Genomic DNA, 27058 nt, shown 5'->3' with positions numbered 1-27058 from the left:
AAAGAGATGGCAATGTGACAAACTATTTCACACTGAATCAGGCACATCAATTCATTTAACACTTCTATAACTTCACCAGTATGGTTACCCCCTCAATTTGTATGGCCTGGCCTGACTGACAATATATCTGGATATTTAAAGGAATCAGATTTTGATGGGTTTGAAGAAACATTTTTTTCATTGAAGTTGGTAGAAATGAACAGAAGAACCACACATCACAGAGGCCAAAAAGGAAAATGCAACTGTACATTCTGTGTTATCAATGATTTTTGACCAATCCATGGTGCACATTGTCACAGCACCCTCTAATCCAATTCAATGCATCATTGATGTACAACAATATTTGTGACCCGGAAAACCAGCCAACAAATAAATTAAACTTGACAAGCAAACCAACCAACAATTAATGAACTTGACAAACTAACCAACAAACTCAAAAGATCAACCAACTTCCCAAACAACTATAACTTAAACCAACAGACAAACCAACTAATGCAGACAACTAACTAACTAACTAACTAACTAACCAACCAACCAACCAACCAACCGACCGACTGACCGACCGACCAACCAACCACCAACCAAATGATGACAAATCTGACTAACAAAGTAACCAACTCATCAACCAACCAACAATACAAACCAGAGGGTGATGTGTTTATATATAACCTGTGGGTCTGTCAGAACTTATTGATAAAACAGAATGCATTACATTTTCTTACTGGACTTTGTGATGTTTGGTTCTTCTGTACACTTGCATCAAAAAATGTTTACCCAGTGTGATCAATATCTGATGCATTAAATAATATATGTTGTCATTCTGGTTGTGCCATAAAAACTGAGGGTTTGACCATGCAGGTGAATTTGTGGAAGGTTTTTGAAGTGATGTGCATGATTCAGTGTGAAAGAGTTGGTCATATATGTCTTCTTATTCCGACATGTCTTCAAAGGCAACTTTCAAAGTATTGTTCCAATGATGCCCTACATCCAATGTATATCTGTCTCTATGTTCATGCCATTCACTTTCATCTGACACACTCAAAATAATATGCTACATGACTGGTGAAATTTGCATTTTTTCACTGTCTTTCTGGCCAATTGCATGCTCATTTGTTCTAAATGGAATTTGATTTTGCAGGGCGAGGTAAAAGGTATCGGTCAAAATGCAATGGACAGAGGATAGGTAAATCTGCCCATTTGTTGAAATTTCTTTCATTCTTTATTGCATGCACCCATCCAGGTGCAACACAATGCAAACTGACCTGAATAATAATTACATATGCATATCAACAATTTCCAAATATGAAATTTAAACATTGTCTATTGTCTTTTTTGGTTTTTATAGATTTGGCAGGCTGGACATATTTGCTTGTGTTCCATTGCCATTGCATGTGCTTTTTAGCAAATTAATGCAAGAGAATTCTAAAAATACTTTACAATGTAAGAGCTGTCAACTGCCATATTTAAAGCTAAAAGTTACTAGTGTCTGACCTAAACAGAAGGTCATGGTCAAGACATAACTCCAGTTGATAAACATTACATGTACATATCAATCAGATAATTCTAACATCTAGTGAGCTTAAATCTATTTTGTGTATGTGCAATCTGACTAGAGCAAAGCTTTAATGTTTGAGAATTCTAAATGTAACAATTAGCAGAACTTATCTTGGTTGTCTTAAATCTTCATTTGCTTTCAGGTTGCTGTCAATGTTGTGAAAGATGTTTGAAATTTCTTGATTGATCTTCGTTCATTCATTGGTATCCTTTTACCTGAAAGGACAAAAAAATTAAAGATTAACATTAAAAATGGAACATTAAGTAATCAATGACAACTTCTTAAATATAAAAAATTATCTTAATAGGTAAACTTGGGATAATAAAGAATTTGGGGCAAGCGAATAAGAAAAAATGATATTGAAAGCTGCAACAGGGGACCGCGTATTTAATTTATTCAGCGTTGTGCTAATTTGTTCAAAGAATGTTTTGCCCTGAACAAAGCAAACCTTCTGAATTTGCAGTCAAAGTTACTTGAATTTTGTTGCAACTGCAGAAAATATCAATAAATGAAGTTTCAACAGGGTGCATTGGGCGAGTTGGAGTAGGTAGCAAAGATCGACAACTTCTGTACTCAACCTGTGAAGTGGCTTTTTGTGCACGCCACACGGGCGGGAAATTTAAAGATGGGCGAAGGCACCTGCAATGACCTGCTCAGTGAAGTCCGTGTAATTTTTTTTCTTCAAAACCTACTAGTTTGGACGGGGACTTTTGGATCGAAACAAGCGGGGAGTTAATTAGAAATTCTTTGGGCCAACACTAATTGTAATTTGCACGAAATTCCGGTAGAATTCGGTCGTCTAGCAACCACGCTATCAAAATCAAAAATTACAGAATTTTTCAGTGGAATACTTCACAACCAGTGCAGTGGAAGTGTTACACTTATTAACCACAAATCCAAACAGTGCACGTAAAACTAAACAAAACTACCTAACCCATCTTCGACGGACGCAAACACTTTGTCTAGGATAAAAAAACTCACAAGTTAAATGAATTTTCGCCCGTCACAGTCTCGATTACGAGAGTAGTCCGAGTGTCCAAATGACCACATGGAAAAAAAATCACGTCGGCTCGGACGCGGAAATCGCTTGCACTTGCAGCGCCAGTTTTGTGTTTTTAACGAAAGTAGTCTTACCCAGGTAATTGCTGTTAGTATGTTTATGTACAATCCAGATAATATCTTCGTCCAGATGTAGATATACGGCTATGAGTCTCAACTTTCACACCCAATTACTCGAAAGCTAGTGGTCGTAGTCAGGTCCAGGAGAGTCTCAGTAAAGATACAAGACGTGCTATAGTGGTCTGATCGGACCTTATCCTGTGGTTTTGGCTGTAGCGGGCGGGATTCTCCCAACGGACGGGACTGCCACATTTTAGAGGAAGGGGTTGCACCATGCACCAGGAGGGAACACGGTGCACGGGCTGTTAATTTTGTTTACGAAAACAAACAAAAACACATGAATGAATAAATAAATAGATAAATACTGACAAACATCAACAATACAGTAATCGCAAATCAGTATCAACAATAATGAATGTTTCACAGTATCAAGAATTAGTATATGTTTTCCTCTAGTATTTGATGCAAAGTAGGGAAGACATGCACTCACTTGATACTGTTTGGTGATTACTCTATTGTTGATGTTCGTCAGTATTTATTTTTTCATTCATTCATTCATTCATTCATTCATTCATTCATTCATTCATTCATTCATTCATTCATTCATTCATTCATTCATTCATTCATTCATTCATATATACATTCATTCATTCATTCATTCATTCATTCATTCATTCTTTCTTTTATTTATTTATTTATTTGTTTTCTTCGTTCGTTCGTTCGTTCGTTCGTTCGTTCGTTTGTTTGTTTATTTGTTTGTTTATTTGTTTGTTTGTTTGTTTGTTTGTTTGTTTGTTTGTTTTCGTAAACAAAACTAACTGAGCCTGTGTCCCTGTGGTTACACTTTACATTCTGGTGATTTGCCATCTACATACAAGGGTCATGTATCCCACTAAATGGACTTAAGAGAGGGCTGACATTGCCCGACCACCGATGTGGTATGGGGCATGGGGGGTGGGGTGGTACTGATAAGAGGGGGGGGGGTCTACCCCAGTTCAGGAAATGGGTTACACCACTATCATATATGTACTTGTGGCATATTTTCTCCCTGCATTTGTCTACCCATTGAGTTCTCCACCGTACTGTATCTAGTCTACCAAACTATACTGTATGTATACGCTAGCAGCTCTCCCATTGTCAGTATGTCTACAAGTGTCGCTCCCTCTTTCTCCTATACTTGCATCTAATCGCATGTCACACAAGAATCATAAATATTCAAACCGACAAGATCAGTTTGGTTTTTATATTAACTTTTATTTCAAGGTTCAGCTTACAAAAAAAGTTTGAACAAGAAAGAAAAAGAAGTAACTGTACATGTTGATGACAAAAAAAGTTAGTGCACAAAAGTAGGAATTATGATTCGTCATAAATTGCAACTTTTTGTGAATGTAGCACAAAAAGCCTTCCACAAGCAGACAACATTTAGTATGATTGATCAAGTATTTCATGAGATAGTTGTGTATTTATGTTCGGTCAGATTTAATCAAGAACTCATTTATGGAACTTGTGTTTTAACCCAGAAGCTGATCAAGCAATGAACTCTTTCATTTAATATACAGACTGAGGGAAATTCGAGGCAGGATGGCAGAAATTACACTAAACGAGCGAAGTCGAGTGAACATTTCTGCTATCCTGCCGAGAGAATGTGAGGTTGTATATATCGCCTCTCCCTCCCTAAAACACCACCCTAGTATGGGATAATAACTCTATAACATATCAACCTCTGAAACCAATGTTCAAAACAGTACGAGGTGTGTATTTTGAAGTTACAACGCAATGTTAAAATTGGAAGACAGAGATGTTGAAATAAATTACTATGTGAAATACAGTATATTTTACTGGAAACAATTTATGCGACAAATAATATTTTTTAAAGTTTTGGGATACACGCTCTCTGTTGTACCTTTTTGATGTGGTTTTACGATGTTGGCAGAATACATCATTAGAAAACTAACATTGTTATGAAGGAAAAACATGCTGACAATACAGTTTGAACAAAGTTGATACTTCTGTTTTTGAAAGACTTAATTCGTTAACATAATCTCTGCAGTAGTACTCGTTAGTAACGATACTTTGAGTTAAACTTGTTACTTTTAAATGCGATAAAACAGTAAAATGGTCACGACGAATCTCATTAGTTGATTCAGCTAAGTAATGATCAATAAAAAGAAATACCTTCAGTCCATCACGGTGATCAATTCATTGTTACAGTTGGCGCATGTCATCAACGAAAAACTTATTCATAAACTTCATTTAGATACGAAACTAGTCAAATATACAAGCCGGTTAATACTGAACTGCACCGTCATCGACGAACTATTTTTTATTGTAATACGATCGAACAAACGCCGAAGACAATCGATCGAACATCACGTGATCGACAAAGCCGCGCACACCAGAGCACGCGATTGCATAGAAACCATGATCGCTCCTTGGAAACCAATGTTATGCGCACAAGGATGCGCGCAAAGTTTTTGTTTACGTATACATTCGAACTTCGTTGACGAAGCTTTGTATACTGCATCCAAGCGAATCAAATACGTGAAAAATTGCATATTTTGTACCGAAAGCAACCAATCATGATGTCATTTCCTAGTATTCCTCCCCAGTATCCTACAGGTAAGTTTTTAGAGAAAACTTTCATTGAAAGATGTGCACTGCAGGTAAGTTTTTAAAGAAAACTTTCATTGAAAGATGTGCACTGACGGAATCTTGATGACAAATCGGTCTAGAGATTTGTTTATTGTTTGACAAATATAAAACTGTTTTCATCGAATTTTGTGGCTTGGTATACAATTCGACATAGTATCGAAGACGAAAACTTTAAAGATTACACGCTGGTTATTTCTGTCTTGTAACTACTATATTTACGTAGCATCATATATTCTGACATTAGCATATCATTAATTCCCTCGACCAGCTTATCCACATCACAACTATACTCTCAGGCCAGATGAATTGAATACGGACCCAGTTCCGATTCCATCCCTGAGTGGCGGTGAAACACGGTGGATATGGTAAGCACATTTGGCAGATCTCACTGTGTATAGCTGATGTTGTAATTAAAACTCATGACGATGATAGTGATATTTTATCATCTTTCGCCAACTCCTAACTCCCTCAAACCGTTTACTTACTTCATTCCATGCCTGACTCTATCTCCCTCATCATCCTTCATCCTTACAACCGAACAAACAAACAAACAAACAAACAAACAAACAGATAGATAGACAGACAGACAGACCTGAAAAGTAACACCCACAGTTGTACACTACGGTATTGTCACAAGTACTTTTTAAGTTTTCTATTATTCCTCTTTTTCAGTTTGCAAACCCTTAGTTACCAGGAAAGAGCGGAGTTACGAGTGCAACTAGCCGAGGAAAGGAGGCAAGCTAGAATCAAAGTTGAGAGAAGTTTAGCTGAAAAGAGACAACTCGCTCAGTTTGAAGCAGAAATTATGGGACAGTATTCAGTACATATTCCTCTTAGACTACCAAAATCGGCGGCAGTATGCACCCGTCAAGGTACCAGTGGCCCTGTAAACATGAATGTAGTCGCACCAGCCCAGCGCTGTGAACAACTTACATCGACTTCTAAACAATTCTCTGACTTTAAGCGACCTTCTGTTGCAACCGCTAGTACTAGCACCTATCAGCCATGTCCGTCATCTTCTAAACAGATGCAGGTGCCTACTTTACCAGTTCACCATCAACGACCAGAAATCCAGCCACGTATGTCTGCGTACCAACGTGAGCTGATGCAATATAAACAGTTGAGAGAGAAACAAAGTTCTACCGCTGCAATGCAAGAAAGTAGGGAACATTCTACCCCCTCGAAACCTATTTGTGAAAGATTTGATCAAGGACACCCTAGTCATATACAAGTAAACACGACTTCCAAGCAACTAACTACACCATCTAACGAACCTGTAAATAAAAAACGTCCCATGACAGCATTTGCTCGAATGAGGGCAAAATTGATGGGAGGAGTCCTTCCTCAAAAAGTGGAAGTAACTAACCAAACCTTGCTGAACGTAAAACAGATACGTACGAAACCCAACACAACTTCACAGCATGCGCAAGCAGCTACAGCCGGTCCATCTAACGAACCGACAAAGAAAGAACGTCCAATGACAGCATTTGCCCGAATGAGAGCAAAGTTGATGGGCGGAGTCGTTCCTCAAAAAGTGGAAGTAACTAACGAAACCTTGCTGAACGTAAAACAGATACGTACGAAACCCAACACAACTTCACAGCAAGCAGCTACAGCCGGTCCATCTAACGAACTTACAAAGAAAGAACGTCCAGTGACAGCTTTTGCACGAATGAGGGCAAAGTTGATGGGTGGAGTCGCTCCTCAAAAAGTAGACACTAATACATCGATATTGGACACTAGTAAAATACCAAAGAAACCGAAGAAGTCGGTATTTGATGGACTTAAACGAAAATTGATTTGTGGTGCACCCAATGACAATAAAATAGACGTTAATGATCAGGAGTTGCCAGAAATGAGAATGCCAACAGAAGCAAAGAAACGAGCTAGAATGTAAGTAAAGATTAATTTGTTACTTACTTCACAGAATATTGCCCATAGTTGCCATGGGATGAGAAATGAAGATGTACTTAATTAGGATTTTTAAGTAATATAACAACATAACCATAAAATCGTTGCTGTACGTAGGAAGTGATTTGAAAACAGTAATCGCTTTTAATCACACGTAATCGCAAATAATCAAATTGTTTATTCAAGCAACAGTGGCATGCACAGCTTGGACGTGATTTTACATTGGTCAGTAAGGTACGCCGTGACGGGACGCCCTCAGGCGTTGGCTAATAACCCTTTTGCGCAAGGTAAAATTAGATGCAATGAGGGCTGAGCAACACGACGTATCTTACAGTCTAAGTGTACATATTTCGTTTCTATTTTACTATTCACAAAGTATCACGTGACCGTTTCGCCACTGACAGACAGTATGTCTGTGCTTTTTTTCTATTTTTCTATTATCAGTGAGGATGACAGAATTGAGGAGAAAAGTGTTGCTAAGAAACCCAAAATTGAATAGAGTATATCTTCCAGTAGATTTCATATGAAATAAGGTAAGTTGTACAAAGTGTGTAAATTATAGGCCACAACTGCATGAGACACTTTAGTATATTGTTTGATTTCTGAACAACAACAACAACAACAACAACAACAACAACAACAACAACAACAACAACAACAACAACAACATTGTATTAAGCAATTGACATAAATCATATTGGTATGACGTGATTGTACGAAATATACATATCTGTCATTAATTATCACCTTTTCTGTGTTTTTTCTACCATTGCAGGTTGTCCGCTAGTAGACTATACTAGACATCACTGAAGTGAATTTTTTAAACTTGAAAGAGAAATACATATATGATTATTTATTTTATTATTCAATATAAAAAACTTTTGATGGATTTTATTATATATTTATAGAAGATAATATTATATGAAGAATTTTGATACAATAAACTATTTTTGTGTCATTTTAAAACACTGGCTGTCATCTCAGTTATTTCTTTATGTACAAAAACCGTTTACACGCCTACTCAGATGAGATGAGATGAGATGAGAATTTATATCGAAGCACGCCCCCTTGCGGTTGGAAGATGATAACAATCTTCCCTTTAGCCATCATGTACACATGTTATTGTACAAAAATGCCAAATTTAGTTTTCCATGGGTCCGCACCCTAAATTAGCCCCCCCCCCCTCGAATGCGACTTATGCTGTACTACGTTTGGATAAAATCTAGGCTCTGGATACCATGCACAGTCACAGCGCCTAATTATCGGTATTATAACAATTTTCATATATATTCTGGTTGTCTGCTTGAAAAAATAATGCTCCAGTTACAACTAATGCAGGTTTGAATAGAGATAGCGTAGTTGGAAACCCCTTGATTACTAGTATTCAAAATAAGTTGCTAACGTTAACAAAATGGCTCATGTACACTGTCACCATGGTATGATAAAGACAGCGTCCTCTATGTCCGAACCTGTGTAAAATTACCCACCAATAGCCTAACCCCTGCTAAGAATAAATATGAGTTTATGTAGCACGATGACACCAGACAGATCTGATGTGACCCCCATTGGCAGCAAACAGAACAACAATACTGCTATAACCTCTATCATTCTGAAGAAATAGGTGAGGTTTACTGTTTTAAGTTTATCTTAGTAATATATTGATGAACACTAAAAGGTCTAACCATTTCATTTGTTTCTGATGTCGTAAGTGGTCGAGATAAGCGGGCCCTGTTTGTACATGGGACGTGTACGTGTATGACTGCCAAGCCGATTGTATGCTCCATCCACGTTATAGCAGATAACTATCCATCCTCAGATTAATTAATTTCCATAGCGGTCGGAGATCTATCGTATTATTAAAAATTAGTGAAAACCCAATTATTTAAACTTGAGCGAAGACAGAAGCATTTGAAGACATTTAATTGTTACCAACTAATACTGTACACCAAGCGTTATGTCTTAAACACCCTAACTACATTCTATACCGATTAATTAATAATGATTCAGTCAATTTATTCACATTAATAAAAGAACTAGAAATGGAAAAATGGCAACTATCAATTTGAAGTGGACGTTGACAATCAAAGAGAGGACCATTTTACATGAAAGACACAAACTGAAATATGAGGGTATTGCTTGTTCAACTATATAATATATGATGTTCACTGGTGTAACAGTCCAAATATGGATATATATACCAGTACATTATGTAATGTATACGATTATTTATAGATGTCTCTCTATCAGCCTGTCGTATGTTGGTACGAATGTTGTCATATATCTTACAAAAATTAGCGAAATAAGTACATCGTACAACCATTGTCACAAGGCAGAATATATATTTTACAGAAAATTTATAACGGGAGTGTTCGATTTCTTCCGTAAAAGAGACCTGTCCTTCTACGACAATGTGGTACAACATTTCTGAATGACACATTTACAGTAAAAATTTGAAAAAAAATATTTTAATAGGAATTCTTCCTAGGGAAGCACAACACGAGGCTTGGTGTCAGAAATGAGTTGCACTCCCTCCATGCAAAGGACTCATTCTGTGCGACTGCGCACAACAAGTGAATTTTTATTATATACAGATGTGTAATTATACTTTTCTTACAGGAAGTGTACAAGCCTGATGTCTGTTTGCCAAAATGTTACAAATCAAAAGTCTATCTTTATTCTACTATTTATTGGTATAACTGTAGTTGTACGACTGTGGTCATCATCGTTACTGAAACTTGAAAGTTCAGGTCAAAGGCAAGTCAGTTTTAGTAATTTCATTATTTATGAAAATGGCTCATATGTTTTGTACCAGTATCTAATCAGTTCTTGTAATTTCCATAATATAATATATGTGTGGCAATATTTATAAGAATTGAAGCAGTAGTTTTTCAAATATTGTGTTCACAGACACAGATACAGACAAAGACAGACAGACAGATAGACAAACGGACACAGACAGACAGACAGACAGACAGACAGACAGACAGACAGACAAACGGACACAGACAGACAGACAGACAGACAGACAGACAGACAGACAGACAGACAGACAGACAGACAGACAGACAGACAAAAGGATAACATTACCTTCCCTCACTGAAGGTAAAAATCCATTTTCTTCTTGTTTGAATCCAGGTTTGTTTTATCAGATTTGATCGGACTGAGAAAGGAATCAAGATGTACCCCAGTTAAAGATATAATATTTATCAAGACACACAAAACAGCCAGCAGTACCACAGCCACCATTATCGATAGATTCGGGTTAAAGCGCGGACTAACATTCGGTATACCGTATAGAAACCACCTCTTTGATGAAAGTCGTCCGTTCTCACAGACAATGTTAGTAAATTCAAAATCATCCCCGAGAAAGAAATTCAATATCATCGCAAACCATTTAGTTTACAACAGAGAAGCACTTGACATGGTTATACCACGTGCCACTTACGTCACTATATTACGTCATCCGGTAAAGAAATTTGAATCTACATTTGGGTACTATCGCATTGCTAAGGTAATGGAACTGACAAACAAAAATGGAAATCCCTTGGAACATTTCATGGAAAACCCAGATATGTACATGAAAAAATATAATTTTACGATGAAAAAACAATTGCGAAATGGTATGATGTATAATTTAGGTTTTAATCATCGCTATGATGAGGATGTTGACGTCATCAACCAAACAATTGCAAAACTGGACAAGGAACTAGATTTAGTTCTGTTGGCTGACTATTACGATGAATCTCTGATTTTGTTAAAATCCCGACTGTGCTGGGAATTCGAAGATATCCTTTATATTTCGAAGGGGGACCGGACCGAGAACAGACGTTATGAAATCTCTCCATCCCTTGCTTCAAAGATAGAGAAATGGAACCAAGCAGATGTTCTACTCTATGAACATTTTAATGAGACATTTTGGAAGAAAGTTAAGGAGTACGGACCCAAGTTTGAAGCAGACTTAATAGAATTTAAGAAATTACAAAACCAGTTCTTCGATGAGTGCATTGAACCAGGCAAAATTAGGAAACAGAAAGGTCGAGAAAATATAGCTCTGCTAAGAGGAAACGCCTCAACAGAATGCCAACTTGCTGCTCTTCGGGTTTACGACTTTCATGCGATATATGGGAACCATGTTCCGAAGTTTTTACGGAAGAAATATTTGGCATAATTATAAAGTAAGCAATTTTTTTTCTAGAAGAGGTGCATGAGGGCGTTTAAAAATCCTGGGTATTCATTACAATAAAAACTTGAGAACAAATGGCTTGCTGCCGGCGAGACAGTCGAGAAAAAAATGTTGAATATATATATATATATATATATTGAAACTGGTTTCCTTAGTTACTAGCCTGGTAAACTTTCAAATGGTTCTCTGTAGCATTTGTGTTTGTTTGTTTGTTTGTGTGTATTTGTCTGCATAACAGAAAATCGCTGGGTGGAATTCCCAGCACAAAAATTTAAAAACAAACAAAAAAACCCAAAACACTTTCGTAATATGGAACCCCGAGGTGTGTGTCTGCGTGTGTGTGTGTGTGTGTCTGTCTGTCTATGTATGTGTGCATGCGTGTGCGCGCGCGCTTGTGTGTGTGTCTGTGTGAATTAGAGACTGTCGTGGTATAAGTTAAGTAGTGACAACGATTATCATACACTTATAGCCTATGTAACAAAGTTTGTTTTATTATTGTTAATATCGACAGTAAATGTTGTTCTAGCGACCGGTGTTAGTGATTTACTTGTAAAAATACTGATAGTAAAAATGATTAATAAAAATAAGAGAATGCATAGTCTATTAATAATGATTCTTTTCAAAGGTAATCTGGAAGTGTTTATAGCAATGTCTAGTAATTCTTCCTTATCGTCGACGTCAGATTGCAGTAACGGACTATCATTATGATCATCTCGATATTCGGTGTTAGCGCCCTCATCGTCACATGTTGGACTTGAGAGTTCTTTGTGCGTTGGGGTTGTTACGCCGGCACGATGCTGGGCCTACAAGAAAATGATAGAATGAAATATATATTTCCGTGTTTTTCTTTGAAAAATTCTGTCTATAATTGTTGTCACTTCTGATTTGTCGTTAAATTTGCGATAGTTACTCATGAACAACTGAGGGCGCTGTATACCAACACTGAAGTGAAGTGAAGGAAAGACAAGACAAGAGTATAAACCGACAATGGCAATGGGGATGAAAATAATGACATCTGTCATTGCATCATTCTATGTGAATGGAAATTATCACATACGGGTATTTCTGAAATTTCCCTTCCATCAAAATGGCAGAAACGTTCCTTTGGGTTTTCAGCAATTGAAATGCCATACACAGTATTTTTTAATCGTCCAATCTTCCAATAAACATGCCATTAACTGTGTAGAACAATGAGAACTTACCATATCTGCCTCTTGTTGCCAGTTCAGTCGTATCACAACTGCAGTATAGACAATGAACTGCAAACTTATCGCCACCAGTATACCAATAAAGTATCCTGCATATCATAAACATACATTTCAGCTAATGAACTTCAAACTTTTACAAATATAAAATGAGGAACAACATCCCAACAGTGCGTTTTTCTTCCTCAATTCATAAATATTATTCCCATGTATGAAAGAATGACTGTTTCTGATATTTTTGGTCACTCACCTAATATTCAACCTTACTGACGCCAACAGATACCCGGTCTTTAAAGCTACACTAGCCGTAACTGGAACGTTTTTTGAACTGACATACTTGTAATATCATACACTCTAAAAAGTTTTGAATCATCTGTGGATAAATGTATTTATACAACTGTACACATAATATGGTACAATAAATCCAATCACATTGATTTCTGGTCTGCATTCTAAAATCAGCGCCCCGAACGCGACTGTGGTTTCAACCAGATACTGTACCAGTGGTACATTTAGATCAAATCAACCTCTATAAATACATATGCCATGTACAGTGTCATATTACTGGTATTATGACAATTTTCAGTGAACATATATATACAGCTGTTTGTCGAATCGAAAATCAAACAATACTCAGTTACAGCGAGTACAGCCTTAAAGGAACTCTGAGAGCTGGAGACTTCAATTCATTTACGGGCAGGTGAAAGACTTATACTGAAAGGGATGTGAATAAGGTTTTCTATATCTATGATACCAAAACGTTTTATATTATCCAAAGTCAAAAACTGACCTCTATATGGTTCGTTCAAAGCATAGATGTACGTCAGTGCTCTTTGCAACGTCTATATGTGTTCAAAGTAATTTAACAACACATTATTCATTCATATATTCTAACGACGTGTGAAGAAAGAAATACATGTACATCCGGGTCATCCCGCTGACCTGTTGAATGTGTCTTTTACACAATATTGATTCGGCAATGGGAACTACTTGCATTTAAATATGTAAAACAACAACAACGACGACGCCACCACCACCACCACCACCAACAACAACAACAACAACAACAACAACAACAACACTGCAGCTAACCAAAAGTTAAAGGGACACAGTTTGTCACTTTGAGGGTGAATACGGCTCGATTTCTTTATTTACCTCTACTCTATTTTCTGCGAGCTCGAGTGAGTCACTCCTTAATTCCTTTTTTTGTTTAAAGAAATTTGTTTATTTCAAGTTTTTTTTCTGACTTACCATACACTCCCCAATTAGCCACAAACATAAGGACAGAGGCGAGAGGCAGGCCGATGACGTAAAACGTCACTAGATTGACAACAGCACCGATCAGTTGTCTTCCACAGCCCCTCAGAACACCACTTAAAATACACTGATGGAAGGAAAATTAATTATTTTATGTGATTTTTTAAAGGAATTATTGTGTTAGCATGGAGGGGCACATTTGGCGTATTTTTTGGTGCATATTCCAAATGTACCCTCAGTATTCTATTGTACTTTTAACCTTCACTGCATGCAATTGACTGAACTCAAACCTGGTATAAGGTATAACTCATGGCCAATGAGTCATTTATCATTTAATTTATTATACGAAAAAAATAGAAATCCCTACCTTGCAGTCAACTGTAGTTGTAACAATGCCAGAAGACACATGCGCATTGACACTTTAACAGTCATTCTATATATTCTATATATGTAAATGAGGATGGATACCGAGGCAATCGAAACTGGAAATAATTCTTCGGGGGGGGGGGGCGTTCTAATGTTCACAGGATTGCCATCACGTGGTTAAGGGGATAAAAATGTGATGCCGGCATTTCGTATCCAGAGAAATCTGTTTCACCAACTCTACACCGTGCGACCTCTCTAAAACAGGGTTATAAAAAACCCTGGTAAATCTGGCTGTACACTGAAGGAAAGCACTATGGTAGATATATAATGTTAGGTGTTTATTCTTTGTTCTCAAAGTTGACTTCAACATTGTATATATGTAGCCACTGCATCAAGAGCTATTTCTCCATGATTTCGTAAAAATGAACTTTTTTTACCAGGAGGAAAGGAAAAGGAGAGTTATTATCTATGTAATTTGTAATAACATTTTAATTTCTTTGTAAACTATATTGTATAGCCCCCACCCCCAACCCCACACTCTATCTATGATAATTATATTGTACGGTCTTCTGTGGTGTAAGGACGCTGTGTTGGGACGCCCTCACACATTCGGTCAACCCCTTTTAAGAGTATGGCCGCTGAGGGCGGAGTGACACGTCGTATCTTACAGTGCGTGCGTGTTGTGCTCGAAGTTAAGTTGTATGTCGAGATTTTGACTTACAGAAAAGCTGTCTGGAAAACAGTGTATCGCTGTCAGTGGTATTACACTAGAGGCTAGGCCGATCACGGCACTAAAAAAATGAGAGAAAATTATACATGTATGAATGACTGACTACAGTTATGTTAAACCATAGACCCTCCACCAACAGTGGGTGGAGGGTCTATGGTTAAACTTTGGAATGATAACTACATATATGCACCTGTGTACAGTCAAAGGACCAATCATTGTCACACTAGTATAGGATTTAAACTCACGTGTCGGCGGTAAATATGCGTGGCAGCAAGTCTTTTTCAGATAGCAAAATAAATGCTATGATGAAATTCATTATTCCTGTACAAAAAACAATAACATTTTGATTTAATACTTGAAGATTTCTTTCTTTGCCTTCTGCCTCTTTTCTTGTTTATTTTCTTTTTCTTTTCCTTTCCATCTTCCTCTTCCAGATTTTCAATCGATGGCTACATTGAAATACATTAACAACTTATTACAGATTCACACATATTTTATAAACATTGCAGATATTAATTCCCGTTTGCTTTTACCTGAACAATGTTTCATCAGTTGTGGTTTCAAATATAAGTTCTTTGATGGTGCCAAAATCTTTAAAGGTGCCTAAAAATCAGTTGACACAATATTTTACACTTTCGCATTTTACACTTTCGTCTGTTAGGGCGCGCCAATACTCTTCTGATGTGTGTTCGGAAGGTTGCCGAACAAAAGCCGAGGATGACACTCCCTCTGGTGTCAGCCTTCGACAACACCGCGTTGGTACATGGCTAGTCTCGGTTACCCAGACTCTCGCTCAGCGGTTATGCCCTCAACAGCGAGATTTTGGTATGTATGTGGCCTGCGGTTAAGCGCTTTTAAAACCCGAGGTAGCTAGACTAGACATATCAACTGTGATTCCTTCCTAGACTAATAAATCATCTCTTGTAATATCAGAGATTATTTCAAAGACCTGCCACTGATCGTAATAACATGTACACTTTTAAAAGTTGTCTGGAAGCAAACGAGAATTCAGAGCCATAGGGGCGCGTGATATTGTTTGCATTATTGTTTTCCTTGCCTACAAGCTAAATATGACAACATTCGACTTGAATATACATTGTATATTCCCCTACCTTTATGGAAAGAACACATCTTCTAGCATAGAGCATATATTAATACATTTGTAGTAGCAGGATTCGTGCTAGGAAAACAACAATCTAAGTAATAACACGTATCCGTGTGTCCAAAGCCACAATGGTTGTAATGCTAGCACGTACTGTATGCACAGTCATCCCTAAAACTGTAACTAAAGCGAAGAACGAAGAACGACGGGCCAGTAAAGAATTTATAATAGATGTTATTCCACACTCACCGTTCATTGCCAATCCCACTCTGCTAACCTGTTTAGCTCGTATTGGTTGATTGGCACCGAGATAATTACCAGTTCGAATACTTACTGAATACGAAATACTGAGTGGCAGCTAAATACACATATATGAAAAATAAATATTACTAATTAGTCATTATTATGAAAACTCATTTTCGATAAATTATTATTATTATTATTATATTTTGTGAGCCACATCCCTCTCCTGAAGACAATACAAAGCTTATTACATGTACATATCTAAGATACAGAAGGCATTACAACACACACACACACACACACACACACACCCAAACACACACACACACACACACAAACAAACAAACAAACAAACACAAACAAACACAAACACAAACACAAACACAAACACAAACACAAACACAAACACAAACACAAACACAAACACAAACACAAACAAACAAACAACTCGATACGAGCTAATTTGTGATATTATGATGTTATTTTAACAGTGGAAACGTTAGAATGGAACAAATTAACTAACGTACATGCTTCTGTCTGGTTCAACAAACATCTTTTTACAATGACGACTTGAATTCAATCATGCCTGGTAACCAAAAGTGCCTCGGTTACATAGAATACAATATTTATATAATAAAGTCAATGGGATTATAGAACAGACATAAGTACAGGATTGTTGACTATGGTAGTCATGGAAACGCAATGACGTCATGTATTTATTAACAAACTTACTCTGTAAATGAAATCAATCAAATTCATGTTAATCACTAGAGCTGCTAGATCATCCTCACCTAATAAGCCTAATACACAGAGAAAGAAAACATTTTATTCGTGAAGGTATTTAAAATCGGAACGTAATCCACCAATCAGCAATAGCTATACGGAACATGTTGGTACATTGATGCAGTGTTAAGGTATCAAATTTATCTTACACTTGCTGTTCCGATCCCATTGACTCTAAGTTGCCAGCAGGGAGGCTATACCGGCGCTATAGGCGGATCACATATGAATATAAATTTACGTAGTCAGTGCCCATCCTATCTACACTATCACTATATAGTGGCTAGCAAAATAAACATGCATGGTGACAGCAGGCGTCAGTTCCCAAGGCGCGCAGGAACACTATTATCATCCGCAGAGAATGGTAGGGCGGCGACAAGTCTAATAATCGTACACTGACCTGCTAAAAAGTATCCTATTTCAAAACTCCACCATTCTGAACACTGCATCAATATACTAGGAATAGCTAAACGTATGATTTCATTCCAGTTGTACAGGGAAGCAGTCGTCCAGCCTAAAAGGAAAGTTGTAAAAATCATTGGAGGCACGGTTTTGTAGTAGTAGAGAAAATATGCATAATTGTTGTCGAGCCAATCTATGATAAACGTAAAGGTTATTTGGAGTAATGTCTCAAGGTTATTTTAGATATTGATTTTAATTTGTGAATGGTCACTCTATTTATTTGGCGCCAGGGCGAATGAAATCTGTAAGATACGAGGTGTCATGCCAAGCCCATCAGTGAAAAGTGATCCATTTGGGCGCCACATATTTGTATACCTTTTTAAGGGAATAACCCTCTCCCTCCCGGCTAGCACTCAAAGGGAAGGGGGTTGGCTGTCGCATGAGGGCGACCGTCACACGGCATACCTTACAGACTATTCATACTACATGACGCGTGTACTTTCTCTGAGACAGTGTCAACGACACTATATATCAAGAAATCAATCAACAAGGCTCAAATAGCACAAGTTTCGTTTACAACTCACCAGGCCATGTTTGATGATGTAGGTTTTTTATTTTGATCTGTAAGACTAACAGGGCAAACAGACAACAATTTGTAGAGACTTGAGACCACGCAGCTCCACTGTCAAAAACAAAGAAAATAACCAAACACACAGACAAACAAACAAACATGTACAAAAAAGGAAATAAATCTATAAGATATAAGATATATGATATACTTAATTATCCACTGAAAACATGGACATTTGCCTTGCATTAATTAAAAGACAAAGACGCTGCAATTGTATAGAAGGGATAAGGTCCAGAATTGACTAAAAATATATGCTAAGATCGAGAAAAGGGTGATAAAAGAAGACATAAGTGATGACCGTCAAAGGAAAGAAGAAGATGTAGTGTGAATTCCGTTTCCATGGGTTAACAGATGTAGGGGTAAATTGCAATAGGAATCGATCAAACTACTCCTATTTTGTAACCATGGTAACAGGTAGGATGATATTGTCCCACTGATCTGCCATCTACACTACCTGTTAGATATACTGGCATGGGCTAGTTATGCGCATGCGCAAGTAAGGCATGCTTCTATTTTAGGTGCCTGGAAATCTAACAGAAGTATTCGTCTATTTACCTAACGCCAAGATGTAACTTCAGGACGAATAGATGATTGAATAATAAATGAAGTACCAGTCCGATAGCGTAGGAAATCACAATGGGGTACGTTATATTTTGGTTCTGTAAATATCTGACGATCAATACCACCATGTATTGAATCTGTAAAACAGAATGAAATTTATAATATTTGAAATGTTGTCATGGTAACATACTAGTTGCTTTTTAGCACAACTTGTGTGTGGTTATATTATAGGAATGGCAATGTGTCTTCGTGTGGATGTGGTACTTGGAATGTGTCGTGAGGAACTGGAATTGTTGGGTAGGTGATCGAATGATTAGATCAGTTATATGCAAATTAAAGTTAGATTAGTCATGACATTGTTGTATGTCTATATAAGGGCATACAGATAAAATTTATTGGTAAATGTTACTTATCTGACACACTGAAAAGCAAATGAATGTCTTGCGGGGTACCGGTTAACATGCACGAATGAATGTTGCCGTAAAGGGGACACAGCTTACATCGACGTTGCGTCGCCGTAACATAACATCGTCGTAAACCACAGCCTCTTTTACAGCACTGTCCAAGACGCACCTTTATTTCGCAGTGTCGCGGAAGAAACAACAGGTGTGGTTTGCGAAAAGAGGAGCCCTTCATCAATTACGTATCAATAGTGATAAAAAGCACTCACAATCAATCAAATTCTGGTTTCTCATTTATTCAACAACATTTTCATGATGTACTAAGAATAATGTAGTTACTCACCGGAAGGCAAACACACATCACTTTGCAGTACGCACCAGCTAACCTAACACAACAAAACACAATAATTTGTTTTCATTCTCACAAGACTAATGGAAGACCGGTGAGGACAGCGACATGCGACCTTGGATCTCCGGCATGCATAATGCGGCCGGCGACTTGCATAACTGCGACCTGCGACTTGCAAACTGCGATCTGCGACTTGCAAACTGCGACCTACGAGTTGCAAACTGCGACCTGCAAAACAGCGACCTGCGACCTGCGACTTGCAAATTGTCGAACGCAACTTGGGGCAACTTAAGGTGCCTCGACGCTCCGAAGGTTGAAGTTGGGCATCCAGCAGTGAGTCTGAGAAATCAAAGCTGACAAGTCGCAGGTCGCAGTTATGCAAGTCGCACGTCGCATGTCGCAGTTTTGCAAGTCGCAGATCGCTGTCCGCACCGGTCTTTCATACTAAGATGAATCTGGGAAGGGGATATGGGCAAACAGTAACATTTGAAGTAATGAACTTTTGGAGACTAACATTATAAACTACTGAGGGTTGACATACCTAGCTATATCCGGGTTCTGTCGAAGAACTAGTAAGATCAGTTCAGCATTAAGCAAAATTGCACAACAAGGAACACAGAATATGAGCATAACGAAAATACTTCTTTGTAAAAATAAACCAACACGTTTCTTTTCTTGACTTCCGTAAGTCTATGAAAGGAAGATAGGAAACAACAATTGAATATACCTTTAGCATCGACTTCTTTATGTCTAAATCTAGTAGCCAACTTTTAATAGCAGCAGTAGTATTATTGTGGCGGAAACAATAAAAACATTGTCAGTGTGGTCACCACTACCACCACCACCACCACCACCACCACCATCACCACCATCCCCACCATGCACCATCATCACCACCACCACCACCACCACCACCACCACCACCACCACCACCACAATCACCCCCACTGCCGCCATCGTTGTCGTTGTCCTCTTCCACCTCATCATCATCATCATCATCATCATCATCATCATCATCATCATCATCATCATCATCATCATCATCATCATCATCATCATCATCATCATCATCATCATCATCATCATCATCATCATCATCACCATCACCATCACCATCATCATCATCATCATCATCATCATCACCACCATCACCATCACCATCACCATCACCATCACCATCACCATCACCATCACCATCACCACCATCATCATCATCATCATCATCATCACCATCACCATCACCATCACCATCATCATCACCATCCCCATCACCATCACCATCACCATCATCATCATCATCATCATCATAGTCATCATCATCGTCATCGTCGTCGTCGTCGTCATCATCATCATCATCATCATCATAATTAAATGCAAATATATAGTTAAATATACTACTTACCTGAGAAAATAATGTATCACACGCACCAACCACACCATACCCTATAGAAAGACCTAGTATATTGACCAACTGTGAAAAGATTGGGATAACAAAACAAGTGTCATTTGTAGTCCAGAAAATATAGTCAAAACATTGTTGTATATAACATTGTATACAGTATCAAGTTTGAATAACCGGTTTGATTTTTTATCAAAAAATCAAGAAACGCTATGGTAACGTTTACATCATTTTATACACATATTCAGACACATGTATACACGCTTACACACATGTAATGTAAACACACACACAAACACACACACATACACACACAAACACACACACACACACTATCAAACCAACCAACAAACAAACAAACAAACAAACACACAAACAAACACACACACTTACTAAAACACACAAATACACAAGTGGACGTGTATGCTTTTTATTCTGTAATTTGAATTGCATACATATATATGTAGAAGGTATACGAAGCGATAAATAACTGAGTGAAACTAAAAGTTCAACTTACTGACTGTGCAAGTGCACTTGAGTCTAATTCTCTTTTACCGATATATCCACAATATAAAATACTAATAATTCCAAAACCACCATTTAACACGAGTACTAGTAGCTGTAAGACAATCGTTACAACTTTTATTAAACTTTACAGGGATAAAATTGTGTGTCATTGGTGTATATATTACATTATATTACATTATATTATATTATATTATATTATATTATATTATATTATATTATATTATATTATACCATATTATATTATATTACATTACATTACATTATATTATATTATATTATATTATATTATATTATATCATATTATATTATATTATATTATATTACATATATATGCCATGTTACATTATATTGTATTACATTATATTATATTATATTATATTACATATATATGCCATGTTACATTATATTATATTACATTATATTATATCATAATACATTATATTATATTACATTATATTATATTACATTATATTATATTACATTATATTATATTACATTATATTATATTACATATATATGCCATATTACATTATATTATATTATATTATATTATAATACATTATATTATATTACATATATATGCCATGTTACATTATATTATATTATAATACATTATATTATATTACATATATATGCCATGTTATGGTATGTTAAACATGCACTAGCTGCAACTTGGGTATTTTTCATCAAATAATATAACCAACTAAAAATGTATTGTATCTGTCAATACTATCTGTAGGCAGTGTAGCGGGAAGTTTAATACTGAGCAAAAGCTCGGTTTTGAATCTGTAACCATGTAAAATCTGTATTAGTTATAACTGGGGTGTCACTTTTCGATCAGACAGCCACACTATATATTCACAGGCAGTGAAAATTGTTAGAATACAGATAGTTAGACATTGCATATGTTAATCAGTGGTCCATGTTATCTATAAGTAGTATAGGAACTGTTGAAATCGTGATCGCCGTTGAGGGCGTTGATTTTGGGTGCGGACCCAAAAAGAAATTAATTTGATACAGCTACAAAAAATATGTTTACTCACAGGTGATGCAATATTGTTCACGGTGTACACTATTACGAGTAAGTTATTGGACCTAACAAAACATTTTCAAAAGATGTTTTCATTTTAAAATGTTCCAGGGCGGCAGCTTTGATGCACTGCTATGTATTACATGTGTATAATATGTTTGTAAACGTTAAACAATAACTTATATAAATATATACTAAGTACTTACAAGTGGACCTGCCAATTTTGTAATTTCTCTGGCCTCCTGATGAAATACACCACCAAAGATACGTTTATTCAGTGACGTCATTCCGGTATATTTGAATAAATTATGTCAAACATCCACTTTACAACAAAAAGGTATATTGGGGTTACTGGTAAAGGAGGTTTATTTCATGCACAAGTAATATTAACATTTCACCTAATATATATAAGAGAGAGGAGAGAGAGAGAGAGAGAGAGAGAGAGAGAGAGAGAGAGAGAGAGAGAGAGAGAGAGAGAGAGAGAGAGAGAGAGAGAGAGAGAGAGAGAGAGAGAGAGAGAGAGAGAGAGAGAGAGAGAGAGAGAGAGAGAGAGAGAGAGAGAGAGGGGAGAGAGGGAGGGAGGGAGGGAGGGAGGGAGGGAGGGAGGGAGGGAGAGAGAGAGAGAGAGAGAGAGAGAGAGAGAGAGAGAGAGAGAGAGAGAGAGAGAGAGAGAGAGAGAGAGAGAGAGAGAGTATGTAACGATAACTATTATAGTTTTGAAAGCAAGTTGCTGCATGTTATTGGAACATACATACTATTATGATAATTTTTACGTACGGTTAATGAAAATAACACTCCAAAACTCAAATAGAATATGACAGTTTTCGCTGTATGTGTTACGAAGAGAACACGAAATATATGATCATATACAATTAAAGTAGCGTGACCTTTTCCCTTAAATTTGAATAAATATTACAGAAAAAACAACACTTTTCTACATTTGGTGATATTTAAAACGATAAATGTGTGATTTATAAGCCTAACAAAATTAGTGAACTCTAGATACTATATATAGAAGGACAAAATACAAATGGCAATGGCATTGATGGTTTTATCAACACAAACACGCCAACATATGGCACACATACCTCTGATGTTACAATAGAAAATCAGCCACGATATTACAATGTATTAAACTCTATGTACCATGAAATCGTACTTGCAATTTTCTTGTCCTGTGTCAAAGGTCAAATCATGGAGAGTTTTCAAAACAGCACCAAGGCATTTCAAAGCACACCATGTCAATACAGTTACCCTGTCCTTAATTATCAACAACACCCACTTCCTAATATTTGACAATTGTCTGGTGGCAGGGGTCTGGTGGCAAATAAAGAACATGTAAACAAACAAAACGTTCCTATTTAAAGAATAACCAGTACAAAGTGCAATATGCACGATTTAGGAATTCACTTGTTGTGTCACAGATGACATATTCATAATTTTAGTAAATTCAATATTTTAACTACATCGCATGTCCCACTTTGACTGAAAGGTCAACATACTCTCTCAATGGTGCTAGTGTAGACTTTCGGCTTGAACATAAACTGTGTGTAGACTGGACTATAGTTCAAGTACTGATCCCGGTACAGAAGTTGAGTCGGTACATAAGATATAAGATGTGAGAGTGATTCGAGACGAGTGTAGTTACTTGGTCTGTCAGCTGAGTGTAATTATAACGTATCATGACAAATCGTAAAAAAAACACATCCGTACCTTTGGGAAGCAGTCGCAGAGGTTATCAGTAAAATTATAAAACAGACGGCTATACTTCTTCAGAAAACCCCCACACACAACCTGGAACCCAACCTTCTGATTTCTGGATATAAGGGGAGTTGGTATATATATCCCTGGGGTGGTATGGTGCCGATTGTAACACTAAAGGGATATAACGTCTGTGCTGCGCAAGCGTGTCTTCTATGAGTTCCCACTGCAGTTGTTGTGTATCAAGTTGGAACATGTCTACCCGGCAATAATTCAAAGTTCGAAAACATTATGGCTAGGCCACAATCACTTGTGAGCTAATATTCTATTCCAAGATGCTAACATTCTATTCTAGGATGATCATAATACAAAATAATGACGTTATTAGGTATAAACGATATTCAAAACTTACACGTGCCGGTGATTGCTCCGGTATATACCGACGTTGAAAAATAGCGGAAGATACACAGCAATTTCGATTCGATGATCCATTTTGACTCCGAAATCAACAAAATATAACCAAAACATAACCACCCATGGCACTCTTAGAAAACTCTTTGCCCTACCTGACAACTAATCTGCAACAATAATGATCCAAAATCGTTTCTGAAGAAAGACTAGACGCCCACGTTTAAACGACCCCCCCCCCCCCCAGTATATTTCGGAGCAATCACCGATATCGGTATTTTTTGTATATCGTGTACACCTAATAACGTCATTATTTTGTATTGTGATCATTCTAGACTAAAATATTACCATCCTGGAATACAATATTAGCTCACAAGTGACTGTGGGCAAGGCCACCTTAGTATAGGTCACTTTGGGGTTATCTCATGACATCATCAGATAAGGCTATTTGTTACAGGTACACGTGCTGATACATAACAATACTCACTCTGCGTTCAAAACACCTTACAATTATTCCCTTTGCATGGACCTATAACGCTACAAGACACGCTATACTTCCTGAAACCTCTGGGAGCATACAATCCATTCAATCTGTCCACTCTATGAGCGCATATGCTTAAACCATTCACAGATATTATGGGTAACCTTTATCGAGTTCCCATTGGAATATTTGTTAACAATAACATTACTAGTATATTAAAGGTTGCGGACCGAGCTCAATATCGTTCCAAACTTTCCCTTTGGACCGTTTAGTCTACGTAACTTTAAAAGAAACAAGCGACAACGACGGAACTCGAACTAACAACTGGGATTCTGCAACCCGGTCCAGCGATTCTAAACATGAGCACATGCATGATAACAGTGTTTCCCCCTAAACATAGAGCTAGAGGGGAATATTGTCTGTAAGGTACGTCGTGACGGGGCGCCCTCACACATCGTTTGTCAACCAGTCCCAGGAGGCCGATGAGTGTAAAATAGGTTATCTGTCTATTTTTTTTTATCTAGAGTGAAGAATTTCAGTAATTGTTTAGATAATTTTTCGAGTGTCTTGTGAGACCCTGAAATTTCAAGCGATATCAGTAATATACATATACATGAAATTCACACAGAGGGGATTCTGACCTTGACAGTGATCTTTTTCTTCATGGTTATCAATCTGATTACCTACAAATTCTGTCAATCAAATTGTATTTAATAACAGGCCAATTATATTCTTTCCTTAGCGACCAATCATTAGGCGTGAAATTAGTTGGAAATTGCAGCATGCAATTGCGAATACGCGGTAGAATCTCACCATAGACTTTGGAAATGGCTAAAAACGCTCGCAACAACGAGGCTCGAGGTTAAACGAAAGGGGTTACCTACTGTTTGGGAGAGGGCGCTCTCACTAGAAATTCGTTATGTCTGATTCCCAAACACAACAACAGTACAATGACGACATAAAAGTACTCTAAATGTATTGCTCAATATCGCACTTTGTGGGTGGAATAAAATATTTATTTTGCCAAATTGTCTTTTGCATCGGGCAGCCGAAAATTACGTCTACAGTAGGGAGTGAAATAAACATGTGGGGCTATTATATTACTAGATCAGATAGCTATAGAAAGCGGTTTACAAGGGTGCTCGAGCACCTTATTCAAAACTTACTTATTCTGGTAGCCCAATTTTTATAGTACATGTACTACGTATTGTTCTATGAGAGATGTTGTCGTTGGAACCAGCAAACTAATGAGATAAAAAAGCACCCCAAAATACACTGGCATTATCCTCGAAAATAGAAATCCAGTTTTATCATCTGAATTTAAGCATTTTAGTATTTTATTCAGCTTTACTCTCAAAGTACTGTATAAACTATTCAGTAGAGCCAATAAAGGGAACTCACACTCGTTAGTGTCAATACAATTTGTATTGTCTGGGTATATTATATCCAGACTGATATTGAGTGTGAGTGTGATGTTGTGTCTAGTCCTGCTTACATGACGGTGCACGAGTCTGTATTACTGACTTGACTCTAAACACAGGACCGTTTGTCAGAATCGAGTCCCGAATTCCTCCGTATGCAAGCAGGACTATGTTGTGTCATGCTCAAAAGTCTTAAGATATATAAATTAGATTTACAAGGTTTACACGTGGTTTGACTCTGGTTTGACCGTGACCCAGGCTCGAAAGCTGATAGTTTTGTCCAGATCTATCTATATATGTACACATACCTGTACCTGTTCGAAACCCCGGAAAAGACGCACCCAGTCCTGTAGTACGCCGACTGGAAAGAAGAAATAAACAAGTACACAATTTGACCCCACAATATAACCTCTCTCGATCTCATGTTTCACATTCCAGAAACTTGAAAAGCTGGACAAGTCCTCATTTGAGGCAGGGTTTCCAAAGCCATTGTAGAACTCAGAAGCCTTTTAATGTTATTGGGGAAAAAGTCTGTTACATTCATACGGCATATAATCCCCGTTTCGCGTTTCTGGGGTCACCATCCCTCATGTTAGGGCTAACTGAGTTTAGTTCAAACGCAAATAGAGTCTGTCGTGCAAAT

General features: G+C 37.3%; 2 protein-coding genes across 2 annotated transcripts; one reads left to right on the top strand and one right to left on the bottom strand.

Annotated features, from left to right (window-relative positions):
* Nucleotides 1–2602: 2602 nt before the first annotated feature.
* LOC144447134 (galactosylceramide sulfotransferase-like) lies at nucleotides 2603–11413 on the top strand (the record flags this gene model as incomplete). The annotated part of the gene is made up of 2 exons (XM_078137040.1): nucleotides 2603–2619; nucleotides 10415–11413. Coding segments are annotated over 2 exons (1008 nt in total), but the record flags the coding sequence as incomplete, so codon positions are not given.
* Nucleotides 11414–11890: 477 nt separating this feature from the next.
* On the bottom strand, nucleotides 11891–26907 carry LOC144447133 (multidrug and toxin extrusion protein 1-like). The gene is made up of 16 exons (XM_078137039.1): nucleotides 26724–26907; nucleotides 22611–22646; nucleotides 21364–21465; nucleotides 20850–20918; nucleotides 19989–20137; nucleotides 19442–19484; nucleotides 18692–18834; nucleotides 18090–18187; nucleotides 17504–17617; nucleotides 17056–17123; nucleotides 16330–16438; nucleotides 15224–15299; nucleotides 14970–15039; nucleotides 13877–14009; nucleotides 12623–12717; nucleotides 11891–12223 (listed from the first exon to the last, which is right to left on the bottom strand). The coding sequence occupies exons 5-16, from the start codon at nucleotides 20075–20077 to the stop codon at nucleotides 11891–11893; spliced, it is 1371 nt and encodes a 456-aa protein (XP_077993165.1). The 5' UTR covers nucleotides 20078–20137; nucleotides 20850–20918; nucleotides 21364–21465; nucleotides 22611–22646; nucleotides 26724–26907.
* Nucleotides 26908–27058: the final 151 nt, after the last annotated feature.

The sequence above is a fragment of the Glandiceps talaboti genome, chromosome 16 (assembly GCF_964340395.1).
Source record: "Glandiceps talaboti chromosome 16, keGlaTala1.1, whole genome shotgun sequence".
NCBI lineage: Eukaryota > Metazoa > Hemichordata > Enteropneusta > Spengelidae > Glandiceps > Glandiceps talaboti.
The sequence above is the reverse complement of the archived record's forward strand: the minus strand, read 5'-3'. Positions and strand labels throughout refer to the sequence as shown.

Coding starts and splice junctions, on each gene's coding strand:
- LOC144447133 (XM_078137039.1), bottom strand. CDS start 20,077: ATGCTCATATTCTGTGTTCCTTGTTGTGCAATTTTGCTTAATGCTGAA. Junction 16,439..17,055: donor TGATTGATTTCATTTACAGA/GTAAGTTTGTTA, acceptor ATGTGTATTTAG/CTGCCACTCAGTATTTCGTA. Junction 12,224..12,622: donor GGCAACAAGAGGCAGATATG/GTAAGTTCTCAT, acceptor ATTTTCTTGTAG/GCCCAGCATCGTGCCGGCGT.